Source organism: Lepidochelys kempii, chromosome 1 (genome assembly GCF_965140265.1).
Source record: "Lepidochelys kempii isolate rLepKem1 chromosome 1, rLepKem1.hap2, whole genome shotgun sequence".
Taxonomy (NCBI): Eukaryota; Metazoa; Chordata; order Testudines; family Cheloniidae; genus Lepidochelys; species Lepidochelys kempii.
Genome location: NC_133256.1, coordinates 294975806 through 294996079, shown reverse-complemented (window position 1 = coordinate 294996079; position 20274 = coordinate 294975806). Strand labels below are relative to the sequence as shown.

Genomic DNA, 20274 nt, shown 5'->3' with positions numbered 1-20274 from the left:
ACATTTTTCAATTAAATCTTTTCTCAAAAAAAAAAAAGAGGAAAAATATTGATGAAAATGTTGTCAATATTTTCCTTTCTGCTACTCTACCATTTCTTGGGCTTTCTGAAGGAATCTGCAATTTCATACAGCTAGGAACACATGCTAAAATTATTCATTCTGACTCTTCTCAGTCTTTTAATATTGCAGTTCGCTATACAGAGTGATTTGTATACTTTGCATTGATTGCATGTCGAGGCACATATAAATGTTACAGATATTCTATTGCAATCAGACTTCTTCTGTCTTCTGCAGAATTGCCCCTTTATGCCACAATCCTTAAAAGTCTGTTCCTATAACTGGTTAGCATTCCAGAAATAATTAGCATTAATTACTATCTTTCACAAAATTTAATTTCTCTTTTATTTGGCTTGTCAGTAGTTAAGTAAGATGATTAATAGCATTAGATTATACAAAGTTAAAATGAGGAAATGTGTTTTTTACAACATGTTTGTATTTTACACCTTATACCCAGAATAGAAATGAGATGTAGTAACTGTTGCTTAAACTTTAAGCCAGAATGACAATGTAGAACACTAAAATGTGAGAATACTGAAGATGGTGGGAAAGACCTGATTGAGCATCCAGAGAAATAGCAGATTATAGTTTTGTTGAATGGACTATGTGAAATTATTAGGCTGTCTCACTTTCATTCTAGCTCCCATTAACAGAACACATTCACAAACCCACATTTGGGGTGACCAGATAGAAAATGTGAAAAATCGGGATGGGGTGGGAGGTAATAGGTGCCTATATAAGAAAAAGCCCCAAATATCAGGACTGTCCCTATAAAATCGGGACATCTGGTGACCCTACCCACATTACAAAATCATTGCTACAGCTGGCAATAATTGGCACCTTTCTTGGCATTCTCACCAGATAGAAAGAAGATCTGAAGGTTTCAATGGACTTAGATATTGAACCACAACACTCCTAAGGCCTCTCTACACTGGAAAATTTCTCCATACTTATCAATGGATGTCAGCAACAGTTGCATCTGGACCAGTGCTGTAGACAATGGCAATCAGTGTTCAAACTCATTTCAGAAACTGAGGTTGAAACACGGACAGACCTAGGTTATGTCTACACTTACCGGGGATCAACACTGCGGCCATCGATCCACCGGGGGTTGATTTCGCGGTTCCAGTGAAGACCTGCTAAATCGACAGCAGATTGCTCTTCCGTCAACTCTGGTACTCCACCAGTACGAGAAGTGTAAGGTAAGTGGATGGGAGAGACGCTGCAATAAGTCAATCTAAGTGACATTGACTCCAACTATGTTATTCACGTAGCTGGATTTGCATAACTTAGGTCGACTTAACCCCAAAGTGTAGACCTGCCCTTACATGGAGCAACTAAGATCAGAAAATGTCCCTTGATATCTGGAATCAGAAGACTATATTTTCATTTAAGCCTATGTATTAATATTAAAATGGCACAAAACTTGGCTAATACAGAGTTCAGGTTGCCTTGTGCCCTTCCAGCATGTGAACAACAACTATATTTAAACCATTGAAAACCAGGAAATACAAAGTTAAAGTTCACAACACCCCAGAAATATAACCTTATCTCTGCTCCCTCCCTCACCCTGCCTCATCCCTAGCAATAGCTGCTGGGAATTGTTCAATAAGCTGTGCAACAGTTAAACTACCAGGGGAAGTGAGGGATTCTCCATCTTTTTTGGTGTCTTCAAATCAAGACTGGATGCCTTGCTGAAAGAGGTTTTTGTTACTCATAACTTATTAGATTCAATACAGGAGTAACTGGACGAAATTCTCTGGCATGTGATGGAGGTAAGACTAGATGATCTAATGGTCTCTTCTGACCTTAAAATCTATGATTGTACAATAATTAGATATGAAGTACTTTAAAAATGTGCCATTGTTTGTATTGTGTTCTACAGATTTGAATTCCAGCATTTATCTGCATGCGCTCCAGCTGCCTTCACTGTGTTAGGTATAGCTGTATTGCATGGTGGATGGATTAGCTGGAGCAGTTAGAAAGAATTGCGACTATGATATGAAGAGGTGCATGTGGACCTTGAAGGATCAAGTATTCCTCATTTCAGCACAGAGTTTTGTAGGTTGTGCTCATGGAGGTGCAGAATGGTGTCTTCTTGCCATGGGGTTTGTGAACAGTGTGGTGGCAGACATGACAGTGGTCTTCAAGGCTTAGTCGAGGGTTAGAGAAGGCAATATCTGAGAGGAATCCTCTACTTAATCTTCTGGTGAAAGAGTGGTGCTATTTAGCAAATCTGGGGTGGTTTTGAGGAAAAGGCTTAGTATTAAGTATAGGCCATATGTAGGTAGCTCGTTTGTTATGCCTGACAAAACCAAAGTTTCACTGTCGCAGAGAACATGTTAGACTTTTTCCTACAGTACTCACGTGCTCTGCAGCATCTCTGAGGGTAGAATGTTAGTATGTGTTAGCAGTGCCCCAACATACCAATAAAAGAAGGAAGAGATAAGGTTACATTGCAGAGCTGGCGTATCCGTAACTTTGCATTTCCTGGTTGTTCGAGGTATAAGTTACACCCTTTCTACATTCTGGAAGGGCATGAGGTACCACCGAGCCACCTTACCTCTCTGTTAATGAAGTTCTGGAGCATTTCATTTCCTTTTTTTAAAAAAATATAAATAATTTCTCAACGTCTTTATGTACCACAGCGCAGCTTTCCCCTTCCACTCCCTCTGGCTCCTTGGCAATGATTACCCTGGCTACAGAATGCACTGGCTGCATGTTGGTTTCTTCACTGCCCCTGCATCATTCCCCATCTGTCTGGCTGTTCAGCACAGCTCAATTCTCCCTCCTCAGAACTTCTCCCCATGAAAAGATGGGCAGCATCAGCATTGACCTTGCAGATGGAGGATCTGGGGAGAGGATACAGGAAGAGTAGAGACTAACCTGGAGTAATGTGGTCATTTTTGAAAGGGAGGGACCAGTATTGGGGGCACAGACATGGGGAGTTTTGAGGGACAGAAATAAAGCCCCTCCAACATCCCTCAATTCACATCTCTAACTCCCTCCTTTCCATCTCACTCTTCCCTGCACTGTTCCAACACCCTCCCACATTTCCAATCACTGTTCCAACCCCTTATATATTTCCTCCAACTGCTCTGAAACCGTTCTAACTTCTCTGACATTCCACCCGTCTCACCTATTGCTCTGATTGCCCCCCACTGGTCTGAGGCCCCACACCAGCTCCACAGTCCTCCTTGCCATTCCACGCCCTTGGTAAGCCTGGAGGGGCCAGGAGGAGGTGGGCTCTGATGAGAACATGTGCTGGCTAGAGGCAGGAAGGGACAGGAGAGTGGAGATGTAGAGTCCCTACTCCAAATCTAGGCCTCATATGTGAGGACAGGGCTTTATACATCCATCTGCAGCACAGGAGGCTCAGAGAGCAGTGAAATGGCCCATTCATCTCAATGAGATATTCACAGTTGAATGACAACACCCCTTGGAGATGAATGCAGCCTGAAACAACAGCTCTGAGAGGAGTGAACTGCTCCATTCAGCTCACTGTCTTGTTCTTATTCCCATTTAGTATCCCATCTCACACGAAGGAGGGCAGGGAGAGGAGATCAGACCACCCCAGAGAGACAGCCTCACCCCCGAAGGTCCCAGCTCACAACCAGGGAATGAAGTGTCAAGGGAGGGGCTCAAATCCTCCATAGAGGGGCAAGGCCCCACAGACCCCAGCTCACACATTGTAAGTGTCCCTGCTTTCTCATTCTCTCCCTTCCCTCTTTGTGTGAGGCACATCCCCTTCCAGCCCACAAATGTTGCCCTAAGAAATGAGGCTATGAATGGGAGGCATCACTCCCTATCACATGGCCTGGCCATGACAAGGGGAGAGGGGGAAGGGGCGGTAGCTTCAAATGTGAGGGGAAAATGTGGGGCTGACAGACACCCCCATCCCTAATTTCCCTCACTGCTCCTGGAACATACACACGTCCTCCCACCTGACCTCCCAATCCTTCCCTCCCTCGCTCCTAATCCAGACCTCAGTATTATTTTCACAATACATTTTAATTAATAAAAGATGAAGTTCTATATTTCCTTTAACAAAACCAAATTCCTTGTATTGTTTCTTAATAACAATAACAAAAAATTCTTTCTGAAAATTATGAACTAGATTCACATGCTGACATTCCTGATTCATCATTGCTTCCTGAATGTTAAAAATAATCTTATCTTGTTTTATATTGTTCTTAGACTATCATTCCTGGCTACATTTCTTTTTACCTCAAGAATTCTAAAATCTAAAAATGGACTTGTTCTTTTCTGACTTAAGAAGCTCAATTATGTTCCATTTTTGGGACACAACGTCTAGGAACCTACTTACAGACCAGAACCTGTAACTTGTATATGAAGTATTATTTGATTTTTACAACTACAATTATTGCTATATATTATTACAAAGGCACAATAAAAAAATATTAAAAAATGGTATTCAAGAAAAGCAGTCATGATACTTGAAAAATACTGATGCATTTGCAAGAAGTTGGTATGAGAAACAATGTTCATGATTTAAGTTGACTTTAAGAAACAGCTAATAACATACAATACAAAGAATTAGAGAGACAAGGTGGGTGAGGTAATATCTTTTATTTGTCTGTCTCTCCAACAGAAGTTGGTCCAATAAAAGATATTACTGCACCCACCTTTTCTCTCTAATATCCTGAGATGGACACAGACACAACTAAACTGCATATACAATTAATTTTTTTTTAAAATCACATATAGGTTATTAAGGTTGCGAAGTCAAGCACTCAAAAGCTAGGAAATACCAGACTTAAAGTTGCCTGTGGCCCTAGCTATGAAAACCTGCTGTTCCCTCATCCAAACCATTTCACTAAAGGGATCATGGATAAGGGTCTCATTTTTCACATATTGTGTGAGGAGCGACCGCTAAATATAACAGGCTCTAACTGGACTGTGTGCTGGGGAGATCCACAGAGATCAGGATTCCTTCTCTCCCTTACAGGCTGTAGAGTAGAGCAAACCATTATTAAAGTCTCAGGCCAACAGTATTCCCCACAGCTTCTGCACTGTCCTTTCAACTGGGAAATAGCTGGTGGATCCATATACAGTAACTCCTCACTTAACATTGTAGTTATGTTCCTGAAAAATGCGACTTTAAGTGAAACCATGCTAAGCAAATCCAATTTCCCCATAAGAATTAATGTAAATGGGGGGGGTTAAGTTCCACGGAAATTTTTTTTGCCAGACAAAAGGCATTATATACATTTTAAACAATGTTAAACAAGCAATTTAATACAGGTATATGTTTTAAACAGAGGAGGTGCCCCTGTCTTACCCCACACAGGCACAGCCCACTGGCACTAGAGATGAGGCAGGCAAAGAGGCTGAAGGTGCTGTAGGCTAGGAGAAGCATGTTGCGCAGCAGAGGCAGCTTCCCCTACTCTGCAAGCATCAGGGGTGTGGGGGGGCTCAACCCTCAGCCCGCCCACTCTCTCCAAGTCCCCATCCTTGACCCGCCTCTTCTCCCCCCACCTCCTCCCCCTTTACTTCGCATGCTGAGTCCTCGTTCCTCCCCCCTCCCTCCTGCCCGGGGCAATCAGCTGGCTTGCCGCTTTTGGGAGACAGGGGAGGGAGGGAGAGCCTGCGCACCAAGTCCTCGCTCCTGCCTCCAAAATGCCGCAAGCCATCTGATTGCTGCGGGCAGGAGGTGGGGGGAGGAGAGGGAAGGTGCTGATCTGCAGGGTCTGCCAGTGGGCAGGAGGCGCTGTGGGGAGGAGGGGCGGGGCACAGGGAGGTTGTCAGCTGCGGAGAAAGCAGGCAACTAAACAATGTAAGAGTGGAGCATTGCACAACTTTAAACGAGCATGTTCCCTAACTGATCAGCAATGTAACAATGAAACAAAAAGTTAACTAGGACGACTTTAAGTGAGGGGTTACTGTAGTTGCAGATCCAGGACCCCAACTCCTACCTAACCTCCAAAGACTGTGTGTGTGCTATGTCCCAGCATTATTTCCTGCCTACATAAAAGGGCTATTTGGGTTATCCTACAGCCAAATCTCTGCAAGGCCATGGAGAGAGGTGCAGGACTTGCTCCTGGATGACTTAAAGCTCTACTCAAGACAATAAGTCAAAAATGCTGTGCTAGTCTTAGAGTAAACATTAAACAGAGGTCTCTGTGAAATGGAATTGCAGTCTAGTCACGCAGATTCCTATGCACATTATTAATTTTACACGTGAATAGTCCCAATAAAGTCAATGGGACTATTTATTTCATTAAAATAAAATTATATGTATTATTGTTTGCAAAGTTAAGCCAAAGGAATCAACCTCCAAATCCTTACAACCTGAGGGCCCTAATCCTACAAGCACTTATGTCTTACTTATATGACTGGTCCCACTGAAAGTTATTTATGTTGTAAGCATTCACAGAATCAAGGCCTTCATGAGAAAGGCACAGGTGGATGGCAGGAGAGAGGGAGGCAAGATAAAAGCAGAGTGATATTTGGCACATATCTTGCTACAGCTGCGATGTTTTTATTAGAATTTTATGAGCATGTTAAAATTTGAACTATAGAAACTGCCTCTATCTGGTAAATGGGACATTGATTTTAAATCAGTGGGACTGTTAAAATAGTAAGTTTTTACACAATGTGAATAAAGGTATTAGAATCTGGTCCCTACTGTCTATTTACTATATTTTGGGGGAGGAGACTAGTGGCAAAATAAAGTCCTGATTAAAAGCTACATTAAAATGTGTACCAACTAAAAGCTATTCTAATGTGTGACTTTTAGATTATCTGATTAATGAAAAGAGAACAGATTTTGCAGTGGAAGTATTGCTTCAAATTCAAGAACTTAGCCATATTAACTTATAACTGACACAGATCAGGGATTTTTAAAAAATTCTTAATTTGAGAGATAATTATTTTAGCTGATTAAATTTGCTGCATTTAATGGTCCCATCACTTTGAAAACTTGTGAATTAATACATTCTTCATGCAGTAATCCACAGTACTTTATACAGCTGAGCACCTTCACAACGGGTTACCTTCACAGTAGGCATTGTCCTCTCGAAGGGCTCTGAAACCATCTCGGCAGCTACACACAGCCCTGTCCTCTAGGTTTCTGCAGACAGAATGCTCCATGCAGTTATGTCCTTCAGAACAAAAGTTATGGCCTGCATGAAAACAAAAGTGATAGTTAAAAATAGGCTTGAAAGGATTAGATTTTTACCACTGTCAGTAAACATCGATTTCACCATACACGCCCAAACTGATGAAAAAATATTTTCATCTATAATCATCAAAATTTACAGGCAGGCAAAGTAAGAAAAATGCAGCTTGATAACTTAGAGTCCTACTGTAATGTGTATACAATGGGAGATAGTGTAGCTGGAGCAGAGCTCCCCTTAGGTAGCTTTAAGTTTTTAAATGTAGATGTCTGTCATTAAATATTTATTGTCTGACAAACACACACACACACACACCCCCCTATAATTTCACACAACTTAAAAATTTAAAACAAAGAACTCAGAAAATGCTTAAAAATAAACATCTACATAATCTGTCAAAATTATAAAAAAAAAAGTCAAATTCTCAAGCCTAGTTAAAATGAATCCAAAGATAAAACATCTTCTCTGTTGAATGCATTCCAATCTTTTCTCAGTTAGGCTACAGAATCCTATTCAGGAAACTATTTTTCTTAGGAGACACACAGTTTACCTTGATATTAGGAGTGTAGCATCTCAGGGGGAGTAGGATAGGCTACAGAGCCTGTCTCTCTTGGTCTCAAGTTCAACTCCAGGTCAGTGATGAAAAGAAGCTATTATCATCTGATGTCTGTTAGGTGGCATATTTAAATCTCTTTACCTTCTTTTTGTCAATGGTTATTTTTACAGGATCTTCAACTTTTTTCATTTTTCTTATTAAAGCTGTAATTTATGGACGTTGCTCAGTAACTCAGCAGCCCATTTATTAATGGGATTGCTTTCCTCCAAGCCCTTATTGTTCCCCAGGTATATTTGTAAAACCTTTCATATTCCCTGAAAGCTTCGGCTAACATTAACTTATTTTACTTTTTTGTTGCCCTTCTCTTTTCCCTTCAAGCGCTAACTGACTGAATATACTTGTATAAGTGCTACCTCTGATATTTCAGTGATGTTTTCTTTTTAATCTTATTGTTAGCAGCTCCTCTTGAAGTCACATTGGCTCTTTGTTTCTTGCATTCCTCTTTTTAAGAGAGATTTTTAATGTATTTTTAGCTTTCTCCCAAATAGCAGATTTAAATGAGTCTTCCCATTCACTCAGTAGGTTTCTTAATTTCCCAAATTTGCTTTTTTGAAATCCAGCACCACTGTATTGCTATACTTGGTGAGTCTGTTCTTTACTGTGATGAATTCAAACAGGTTATGGGTAATTTTAAGCTGCCATATAATTTTCACACACTACATCAATATTTTCTACAGTTGGGCTGCACCACTTTTTCCATCTTTTTATTAGGGTTGTCAAGAGATTAAAAAAATAAATCATGACTAATCACACTGTTAAAGAATAACAGAATACCATTTATTTAAATATATTGGATGTTTTCTACATTTTCAAATATATTGATTTCAATTACCACACAGAATACAAAGTGGACAGTGCTCACTTCATATTATTTTTATTACAAATATTTGCGCTGTAAAAAACAAAACAAATAGTATTTTTCAATTCACCTAATACAAATAATGTAGTGCGATCTCTTTATCATGAAAGTTGAACTTATAAATGTAGAATTATATACAAAAAATAATTGCACCCAAAAATAAAACAACATAAAACTTTAGAGCCTACAAGTCCACTCAGCGCTACTTCTTATTTAGCCAATTGCTCAGACAAACAAGTTTGTTTACATTTGCAGGAGATAATGCTGCCCACTTCTTGTTTTCAGTGTCACCTGAACGTGAGAACAGGCGTTAGCATGGCACTGTTGTAGCTGGCATCACAAAATATTTACATGCCAAATGCGCTAAAGATTCATATGTCCCTTCATGCTTCAACCACCATTCCAGAGGACATGCGTCCATGCTGATGATGGGTTCTGCTCAATAATGATCCAAAGCAGTGCAGACTGATGCATATTCGTTTTCATCATCTGAGTCAGATGCCACCAGCAGAAGATTGATTTCTGTAGTTTCTGTATCAGAGTGTTGCTCTTTTAAGTCTTCTGAAAGCATGCTCCACACGTCATCCCTCTCAGATTTTGGAAGGTACTTCAGATTCTTAAACCTTGGGTCGAGTGCTGTAGCTTTCTTCAGAAATCTCACATTGGTACCCTCTTTGCATTTTGTCAAATCTGCAGTGAAAGTGTTCGTAAAACGAACATGTGCCAGGTCATCATCCAAGATTGCTATAACATGAAATATATGACAGAAGGCGGGTAAAACAGATCAGGAGACATACAATTCTCTCCCAAGGAGTTCAGTCACAAGTGTAATTAACATATTTTTTTAGAATGAGTGTCATCAGCATGGAAACACGTCCTCTGGAATGGTGGCCGAAGAGTGAAGGGGCATATGAATGTTTAGCATAGCTGGCATGTAAATACCTTGCAATGCCAGCTACAAAAGTCCCATGCAAACGCCTGTTCTCACTTTCAGGTGACGTAAATAAGAAGCAGGCAGCATTATGTAAACAAATGTAAATGTTAATGTAAATAAACTTGTTTGTCTTAGCGATTGACTGAATAAGAAGTAGGACTGTGTGGAATTGTAGGCTCTAAAGTTTTACATTGTGTCATTTTTGAGTGCAGTTATGTAACCAAAAAACAAAAACAAAAAAAATCTATATTTGTAAGCTGCACTTTCACGATAAAGAGGTTGCACTTCGGTACTTGTATGAGGTGAATTGAAAAATACTATTTCTTTGTTTATCATTTTGACAGTGCAAATATTTGCAATAAAAAATATAATGCGAGCACTATACACTTTGTAGTCTGTATTGAAATCAATATATTTGAAAATGTACAAAAACATCCAAAATATTTAATACATTTCAATTGGTATTCTATTGTTTAACAGTGTGATTTATCGTGATTAACTTTTTAAATCGCGATTAATTTTTTTGAGTTAATCTCGTGAGTTTTCAGAGATTAATCGACAGCTCTACTTTTTATTATTATTTTCAGTGATTTAATTGCTCTAGACTTGTTTAAAAAAATCAGTATTAGGATTAGCCAAACAGTAATCTTTCACAATTCCTTTTTCAGTTCCTGCTTCCTTGCACAAGGCTCCTATAGTACAATGAACAGAACTGATCAGGGTTCAGGAGGGACCTAGTTTGGTATGACAGGAGTGGCTGAGTAGTACAAGCTGGGGTGAGGCTGCCGCCAGGATAAACCCAAACCTGTCATTATGTAGCAAAGATCTATATGCATGCTCAATAAAGATCTCTTTCCCTACAACTCCACTTGCCTGCTTCATCATTTCTTGTTAATGAAATATCCCCCATCTTCTTCAACTTTTCAGTAATGTTTATGTTTGCATTTAAAATAGAGAAAAAATTAGAATCTGCTTTAAGGCATAGTCAGAGGTGTGGGGGTCATTGCTGTTTTGGCCTGGGGGGATGGGAGTGTCTCTGCATGCATGAGCCCAGTCTGAAGGTGTAAGAACCAGGCAGACCAGGATCAACAGTACAGGCAGAGAGAATTTTGAATTGCTGATATGATGACACTAACTTCATGTCCCTACCATGGTAACTCAGGCACACTTCTTTTAAAGTACTACAATAATACCCTCCTTGGCATGGTTTGTTGCAGTAGTGTACATGCATTTCTCAACTTCCCATTCATTTTTATTTTTTTAAAATACTACCACACTGCTATTATGTGAAACAGGAGATTCAGGAGCAAAAATCCCTACATTTTAAACAACATTAAGGGCCATTTGTTGCTCTCAGCACATTTCACAACTCCCATTGATGCTGATGGAGTGCTGTGCACATCAAGACCAGTATTTGGCCCTATAGCTGACAAATGGCAAAGGCCACCCTTTGTCCTATTTTTTTTTCTTCCTCACAGAAGTCTGAAATAAGGACAAAGTGTCAGCCTTTAGTTTTTGATTTCCTGGCTTTTATCAGTTTGTATCAGAACCTTAGCATTACAGAATAGTAAGTGTACAATTTTCCACTAATCAATAGATCGCCATAAACTACAAAGCAATATAGGAGAACATGTGCTGCAGATTAACACTGTATCAAAGTATGATTTTAAGAATAAGATCCATAGCTCATGAGAGATAAGGCTAGGATGATTCATTCAGGACTGAAAACGTTCAGAAACAAGCACTACAGCTGCCAACTATTAGATTTATTGAGCTCAGTGAGTGAAGTTTTTTTGTTTGTTTTTAAGATTTCACTGTAAGTTTTTACCAGGAAAAAAAAATCCCTTTTGACTGTGATAGACTTCAAGACTTACACACACTTCTGTTAAGTTATTTTCTTCCATCTTAGTCTTATCTCTCTTCTGGATGTCATTAATCATATCATTTGTGTCTGTGTAGCGGACGACTTGCATGTCTCCAGTATTCCCCAAATCAAAATGTATATCTAACCCAAGCCAAAGACTGTGATGGCTTGTTTCCTGCCAGAACTCAGTTTATCACAGTTTAACTATTGGAGAAATAGGAACAGACTTTCTGCTTTGAAGATGCAGCTGCTCACAGCTGGGAGGGTACCAATATTACCCAGTATTATAACAGTACGTCACAGAGCCCTTGGCAGTTCCTTACATCTCTAGCCTTGCACTGAAAGTCCAGGCACATTCCATCTGTTTGGCCGATGTGTAAAAATTTGAGAAGTACAGTACACTATAATTCCCAAAGCTTTTGATTCTATATTCAGAAGGCAATCGAAAAGTGCTAAGAGGGGGAAATGATACAAATTTACTCTAATTTTCTATAAATCTGCAAAGCACATGTCCACCGCAGAAGGGCCCTTAGGGATGTGTGTGTGCGCGCGTGCATGCATAAATGAAGCACTTTAAAATGGTGACATCAATCATGTATAATCCCTTAGGATTTCTCTTTTGTATGTAATACATGAATGCTGCTGGCCCCATTCAGCAAAATTTACATTATTACACCTGATTCACACAGTTTTCAGACTCCTTGATGTGTACATTATCTATTCAGTTTTACAGTATCTCCAGTGACGAAAAAGATGTTTTACTCCAAAACTATAAAAAATTAATAAATGATAAATACTGCACATTACACTGAGCACAGGCAGATCCTGCTACTTTCTTACCTTTACAAACTTTGCAGCAACTGTGAGACAAGGAGATTTGTTGAGAATCTGGGCAGTTCAAGGTTGGGCAGTCTGATTTTGTAGTGCGCTGCATTTTGTGGTCCTATTAAATTAAGGTAATTATTCAATACTGGAGATAACAAATGCAGATGAATAATGCCTTTATTTTATTTATGCATTTAGATTTATAACAGACAGACAGCAAAGGGTGCCCATCTCAAACTCCAGGTACCTTTGACAATTTGAAATCACAACTAAACAAAACCAGCAGACACCTCCACTATATAGCAGAAACCACACCTGTTTAGTAAATGAAAAATAAGGAAACATTCCTCATCCTTCCCCAAAATTATCCACACGCAGCTTCCCTGTCCTCAAAAGCTTCTCCAGAAATCATGCCTAGAAGGTCAACAAATTAGTTCTCTTACGGACTGCAGGGGATCAAAGCTAGGGGGACTGCACAAATAATGCCATGCTAGCAGCTTCCTTTCTTTTACCTTAAGGGATCTCTAGTCTGAGTAACCTGTCTGATCTCAACTGTGGCTGTATGGCCCAAGGGAGAGGCAGTGGTATCTCATGAGAAGAGAGGTTTCTCAAATAGATTGGTGCCAGGCCATTTAGCACTTCAGAGGTCAAAACCAGTATGTTAAACCCCACCTGTGTATCCACTAGCAGCCAGTGGAGATCAGAGAGAATAAATGTAATATGCTCATAGTAAGATACCCAGTTTAACGAGCAGGCTGCTACGTTGTACTCCAGCTTTAGTTTCCAAATGGCCCCAAGTAGAGTGCATTGCAATGATGTAGTCTTGGAGACACAAAGGTACAAATCACGGCAGCACAACACCTTCCTGAAAAGCCCCAGAGTCTTCTGAAATTCAGAATTTTTCTTAGCTATAAAGCTCTGTGTGTGGAAAGTGCCTAACACTTTGCATATACCATTATTATATAGTTGGTGTTTCATTTAAAATTATTATCCCAGGAAAAAGATGAGGATGAGACCAAAAAAAAAAAAAGAACAGTCTTCTGATCTTCCCAGACTCCATGGCACACAACCAGAATGAAACCTGAACCTGTAACAAACTAAACTAGAGCGTGAACTATACTGTATGTCACACAAAACACTCAAAAACCACCTAAAAGTGAACACATTTATGTAAGTGTGCGTGCTGAAGATTGGCCATTATAACAATGTGGTCTATTGCTAAACATGACTGAAATGTTGCAGAGTTTCTTTGTTTTTTTCAGATTTGAATGGGACAATGTGCTTAACTGCAGCAACCAAGAAAAAAAAGAAAAGTGATTTTCCATGTTTATGCACAACAAAATCCAGAAGGAGAAATTCCCTAAACTGCCCTGATAACATCAACACTGGCCTACAAGCAAGAAATCATGACCTATGCCATAACTCTCAAGTCTCTCTTGAGCAGAGGTCTTTAACTAGATTCTATTATATGTAGAAATATGTAGGTAATAAAATAGCATCTGCCTATGGGTACTCATTTTATCTACACATCTGACAGTATGTAGATTTGTTGCTCTGAAATGTCATTTCTAGTGTTGCTTTCTTGGCAGCAATAAGTAGTTCAGTGCTTGAGATTCTGAATTTTTATCACCAAAGTTCCCATAAAACATTTCTAAAAGCACAGTGAGAGACAAGTAAGGTGGCCAAATACGTACCCATTACCAATAGGCAGGTAGAGTCAAGCCGGGTGTTCTGGCTCACTATGTTCACTAATGTGCCCTCATAATTTCTAACTGCAATAAATATAAGGCAGCACCGTGCAGACTTTGATGACTATTATTCATATATAGATTGATCACCAATAGGAATTGTGTTGAAAATAGCAATTCACAGCCCTTAAAAGCGTAGGGCAGATTAAGCTGCATTTCCAGAATTACTTCAGACCTTATTTCTCAAGCAGCTGATTTTGCACCCTCCCTCAGCCCCTTGATTTCAATGTAACTAGTAGGGAGATAAGGTACTACTCACAAATGACTAAGGCCATCAGCACGTATTTCTTGATCTATAGACCTAATTTCTGAAATAGATTTATTGACAAATTATAATCACCAGTTCATAAAGCTACAGTAAAGTGGCTCAGAAAGCAGCTCTGGCACAATATCCTACTGGAGGAGGTGACAGCAAGGTCCAAGGACAGATGCACTCTTTCCAATAGAGGGGAAAAGGATCTGCTAGATTCAGGGGAAGCATCAGCCCTGGCACTGAGGCTGGAGTATTATCTGCCACATTTGCCTGACATCCACAGCTTTAAGGGGCTGGAGTTGGGAGAGCCTTTGCTCCCATTCTGTTTGACAGCACAGTTTCTTCCAACTCAGACCTTGTGGAATGTATATTCTTTTGCATACGGCAGTTGCACTCTGAGACAACATTACAATAAGCAGACAGGTCTTGCCTCTCTTTCCCCCACTAGAAATGCACACCCAATTCTTCAGCTCCACATTGAAGCATGCATTTCTCTACCTGATAGCAAGCTCCACACCTAGGGAAGCAGAGTAGCATTCCACCTCGGTATCTCTCTGTGCACTTTCCACATGTAGAAGCACACTGCAGCATTTTGCCCTTAAATTGCATTTCTGCTCTGAAATGTGACTGGGTTAAAATAATCTTGTAAGGCTCAATGTTTAGTGTGTCTCACTCAATATTCAGTATGCTCCATTTACAAGTAGAATGATAGATTACCAAACTGCCAACCCTCCAAACACAACCTGAGATTTGACAGTCAAGTAGCATTCTTTCCTTCTCATACACCATTGCCAGCAAGAAATATCCTGTGGGCCAAATTCTGGTCTCATTTACATTTGTGTAACCCCCTTGTAGCTGAGCACATAAGCTGGAGAAAATAGGGCTGCACAGATATAAAAGAGAGCATAATGTGGCCTGCAGGATATTTATTATTGATGATAATGTATAAGAAATAAAAAAAGAACCCAGCTCAACTGAGAGATCCCAGATTGAATTTTCAGGGCTGGCAATTAGAAAAAATATTTGATTTGTAAAATTTGACATGGAAATCAGCTGGACACAGTAAGCATGGAAACCCCTTGATGCCCTTTTAAAAGTCACTTGTCACAGAAGATACGTACACATTTTTATTCATCAGGACCTTATATGACATTTTAAACAGATTTATTGAAAGAAAAGTGTCCCATCAATGGTGTTCTTACCTTGCACTCAAAAAGAACACAGTCCCCTGAATTTGAATACACAGTTTCTCTCTGTCCTTCGAAGTAGGTTCTGCCTTCAAATACGCACACCACTTTAGGATAAAACAAAACAACAATTTGGGTAAGAAAGTTTTCAGTACTCTGGCTATAAAACTGGCTTATTTTCTTAAAGCTAAGCATATTTCAAAATTAAGTGATCAATTCAACAACAAGTATATTCCATTCCAGGACACAGGAGTTTGGACAAGAGCAAAAAAGAACTGAAGAGGAGAGCCAAGAGAGGAGAAGGCCTCAAAAGCTAAGGGAGGAGAAGGTGTCAAGGAAAAACAGACCATGGGAAGCTTGCGAGAGAACACAGGACAAAATAGAGCCTGCAAGTCTTGACTAGGAACAAATCACTGATGACCATAGTAGGAGCAGTTTCAGCCAAGTGCAGAAGGTGGAAACCAGGCCAGAGGAGATTTAGTGGAAGGCAAATCAAGGTAGGCAGTCTAAAGTGCCCATCTGAAGGATGACATGATAGTAGTGGAACAGGTGGATGGAAAGCCAGTTTCCTGAGGATGGGGATGCTACTGCATGATGGGTAATCCCTGAAGTTGAATATGTTATATGTTATCATAGTGCTCTGATGTTTAACTACTCCAGGTAGGTATTTAAAAGTTCAGTTCTAGTACCTCAATTATTACCATTATTAAGTTTTATCTTTAAATTATATTTTATAATTTAAGAGCATATCTTCATTGCACGAGTTACTTGCACTGCAAGCAGGATCCGGCCTACAATTCTCAAATAGTATGGCTATATGCCAGCCATATATTGTGAGGTTTACTGTATCACACTGAAACATGTTTATACCAGTTTGCTCACTGACTATATTTTTAGCATTTAAAATTTTACGTAAAATATTTTCACATAATTTTTTTCCTTTTAAAAGGAGATAGCTATTGCAATTATTATGTGGAAAATATAAAGATTGAATAGTGCAAATGTCAGAAGCAGAAAATCTGATATATCTGTGTTGCTTAGGACACTGTCAGAACTTAAACAACAATAGTCAGACAGGAATAGATAAAGGCTTTAAAATTCTAGATTAAATGAGAAAGGTCTAATTTACTAATCATTGATGCAAAAACAACAATTCTAGATATCACTGAGATGATTTAAATCAGTTGCCCTAGAATTCATTTACAGATGGAATTATCTATCCCATTTAAATTGAGTTTACAATTTATGGGCAAATCTAAAAATAGATTATTTTCCATTTCACTACCATTATCATTACTGGTTTCAGAGTGGTAGCCTTTAGCCCACAAAAACTTATGCCCCAACAAATTTTTTAGTCTCTAAGGTGCCACAAGTACTCCTTGTTGTTTTTATTATTAATTATTATTATTATCATTATCATCATTATAGTGTTTAGTTTTTCCTTTACTCTTTTCACTATCAGACTATAAACATTTTTGCAAAATTTGTATTTATATTTTTGGAAAATTACCAACCAACTTTATATGTGTATGTTGGTGGGGGGAAGGAACATGGGAAAGCAGACTAAAACAACTTTTATTTTAATTTAATTTCCAAAATTTTACCTTCACTTTTTAAAGTATGGGCTGCATTTATCCAAGTGAAACTTGCCTACAGATACCAAATGCAGTCCTTTAGAATCATAGAATCATAGAATATCAGGGTTGGGAGGGACCTCAGAAGGTCATCTAGTCCAACCCCCTGCTCAAAAGCAGGACCCATCCCCAATTAAATCATCCCAGCCAGGGCTTTGTCAAGCCTGACCTTAAAAACTTCTAAGGAAGGAGATTCCACCACCTCCCTAGGCAACGCATTCCAGTGTTTCACCACCCTCCTAGTGAAAAAGTTTTTCCTAATATCCAACCTAAACCTCCCGCACTGCAACTTGAGACCATTACTCCTTGTCCTGTCCTCTTCCACCACTGAGAATAGTCTAGAACCATCCTCTCTGGAACCACCTCGCAGGTAGTTGAAAGCAGCTATCAAATCCCCCCTCATTCTTCTCTTCCACAGACTAAACAATCCCAGTTCCCTCAGCCTCTCCTCATAAGTCATGTGTTCCAGACCCCTAATCATTTTTGTTGCCCTTCGCTGGACTCTTTCCAATTTATCTACATCCTTCTTATAGTGTGGGGCCCAAAACTGGACACAGTACTCCAGATGAGGCCTCACCAATGTCGAATAGAGGGGATATTAAGGGCTCCTTTGTAAACTGGGTACCTTAACTAGTAAGACTCTGCAAGGCATGCCAGTCAGTATGCAATCAAAATTAACCCAAGTCTTACTTGGCTTTGTAAGTAGGGAAAGGCAAAAGATTGATGAAAATAAAAACCAGTCCTAACATTCAGGAAAAACTTGACCCAAACCAACTGGTTAAATCTCACAACTCACCTCCTACTAGTGGCATGATCTAAATCTGCTGCTGCTGAGTGGAACTTCCAAGAAGTTCCCCCAAATCTTGGGAGTGATGCAAATTTGGGGGAGGGGGTGTATCTTTAACAAGGAAGTTGGGAAATTCAAAAGGAATAGCAAAGAGCCCTGTACTGCTGCCTGTTGCTCGTACAAGAAGGAAGGCAGTAGAGCAGCAACTGCAATCTGAGTGAAGGTACAAAACCTCCCCCACAAACAGTGCAAAGGATAGATGCAGAGCCTCATGGAGATGGGGGCTGCCCTGTAGTGACTCCTGACAGTGGGAGGAAGGCTGTGGATCCCCAGTGAAGACACCTATAGATGGGTGGAGGGCAAAGTGCATTTCCAGAGAGAATGCTGTTGCTTCTGCTATAGTGAAATAAGAAGGCAGGAATGGATCAAGGGTGTCAGGTTGAGGGGTCCCTTCAGAAGATATATTTATCTCAGTTAACTTTGTATATGTTGCAAACACACAGATGCTTTTCCAAAGTGAATCAAGCCTTTTTACATTCACCGAGGACTAAGTTTAAGGTGGGTAATGGTGCACAATACATATTTATGGGACTGTTCTAAACTTACAGATTTGTGGAACACCATAACTAGATGGCAAAAATAATAGTTAATAGTATTGTTGGATGAAATCCATTTTTTTTGGTTGCTTATTTACTCATAGGTTAATTGATGATTAGTTGAGAGAAACGGAGAGGGATACTGAGAGCTTTCCTAATGGCCAAGAGATTAATTCTAATTAAATACAAGTCTACCCATCTTACATATTTATGTACGAAGGAGGCAAGATCAGCATCATGAATGCCTTATTAAGTGCTAGTATCACAGGACACAGGATGTGAATGAACCGAGGGCTTCTTGTGATCCCAGTGACTGTGCTAGTATCCCAGTGGTGTTCCATATATTTACGTGGTATGTCTGCTAGAATCCTGCAATTAGCCTGATTCTAATCCTTCTAATTATTGATTTATTTTTTAAAAATAACCAGGGCATATTAGAATAAGATGTAAGAGAGCCATTTAGGGGCCTGATCCAAAGCCCACTGAAATCGATAGGAAGTTTCCCATTAGCTTCAGTGGGTTCTGAATTAGGCCTTAAATCATCTAATCCATCTCTTTGACAGTGCAGAATTGTTACATACAGAATATTTTACAATGCTTTGTCCAGTCCTCTTTAAATGACTTGCTTGAGGGTGCTTCCAGCATTTGTTAGTGGAATAATTTCCCCTAATAGATTTTACTGTGAGGTAGTTTCCTTGCTATCCATCTTAAATGTTCCTTTTCTTAATGCCGTTCCATCCCACAGATATTTAGATTCCTTAGAACCCCAAATAATTTCTCTCCATCTGTGGTGTGTGTTCCATGCAAATACTTAAACAGTTTAAAAGCAAAACAGAACACCACTTCGCCCACTTCTACACATAGGTGTTGTCTAAGAACAATCCCTCAAAGGCAACTCAGAAATAAGCACACACAATTGTAGCAGTCCCTTAAACAGGTCTAGAGTGTGTAAATCATAAGCACTATATCGCATTTTGGGTGCTATATAATCTATATTATAATTATTTTAATTTTACATATTATATACTTATCATATTATAGGGCCTGCTCTAGGCCTTCCAAAGTCAGAGGGTGAAATTCGGCCCCACTGAAGTCAATAGCAAAACTCCCATTGGCTTCAGTAGGGCCAGGATTTCATCCCACAGGATTTTGACTATTCCAACAAAAACAGGATTGAGCTCACAACATCCTCAGATGACCAGATATCCCGATAAAATCGGGACTGTCCCGATATTTAGTTGTTTGTTCCGCGTACTGTCCCAATGTACGGTCGGGACGCCATTTGCCCCAATATTTTGCTTTGGCAGCACTCCGGCTTTTTTTTATTTTTTTTTTTTGCACTTGGGGCGGCAAAAACCTAGAGCTGGCTCTGGTTGGGGGGAGAGCCTGTGGCTGCCCCCGCACGTGTCCCGGTATTTTGTTCTTGTCATCTGGTCACCCTACAACATCCACATGTAAGTCTACTCACTTTTGTGCTATAAAATCTCAAGCTTGATGTTGGATTAGCATACATTTATAAGAAATTTCATAGTTGTGTTACTGATCCATCTAACACAAGGATATGTGAAATATACTAAAGAAAAGGTGATTGCCCTTTGTATGTATAAGTGCATTAATGTAAATTAGAAAATTATTAAAATAATGTTGTTGTAAAGTCTTTCTAAATGTTTATTTGAAGATGAATGCACTTCATTACGGAAGACAGAAAATTGAAATCTCATCATTTAAACTTCTTTTGTTGGATAACCAACTTAAAATAACTGATTTTATGTACT

General features: G+C 39.5%; 1 protein-coding gene across 2 annotated transcripts in view; it reads right to left on the bottom strand.

Annotated features, from left to right (window-relative positions):
• Positions 1-20274, bottom strand: part of NELL2 (neural EGFL like 2) — a 238016-nt gene that overhangs the window by 123317 nt on the left and 94425 nt on the right. For both annotated transcript variants that reach the window (XM_073328000.1, XM_073327999.1), the window contains exons 10-12: positions 15498-15589; positions 12310-12412; positions 7074-7202 (exon numbers count right to left, since the gene is read on the bottom strand). In XM_073328000.1, the coding sequence (XP_073184101.1) occupies positions 7074-7202; positions 12310-12412; positions 15498-15589 (324 nt within the window). The remainder of the gene's footprint in view (positions 1-7073; positions 7203-12309; positions 12413-15497; positions 15590-20274) is intronic.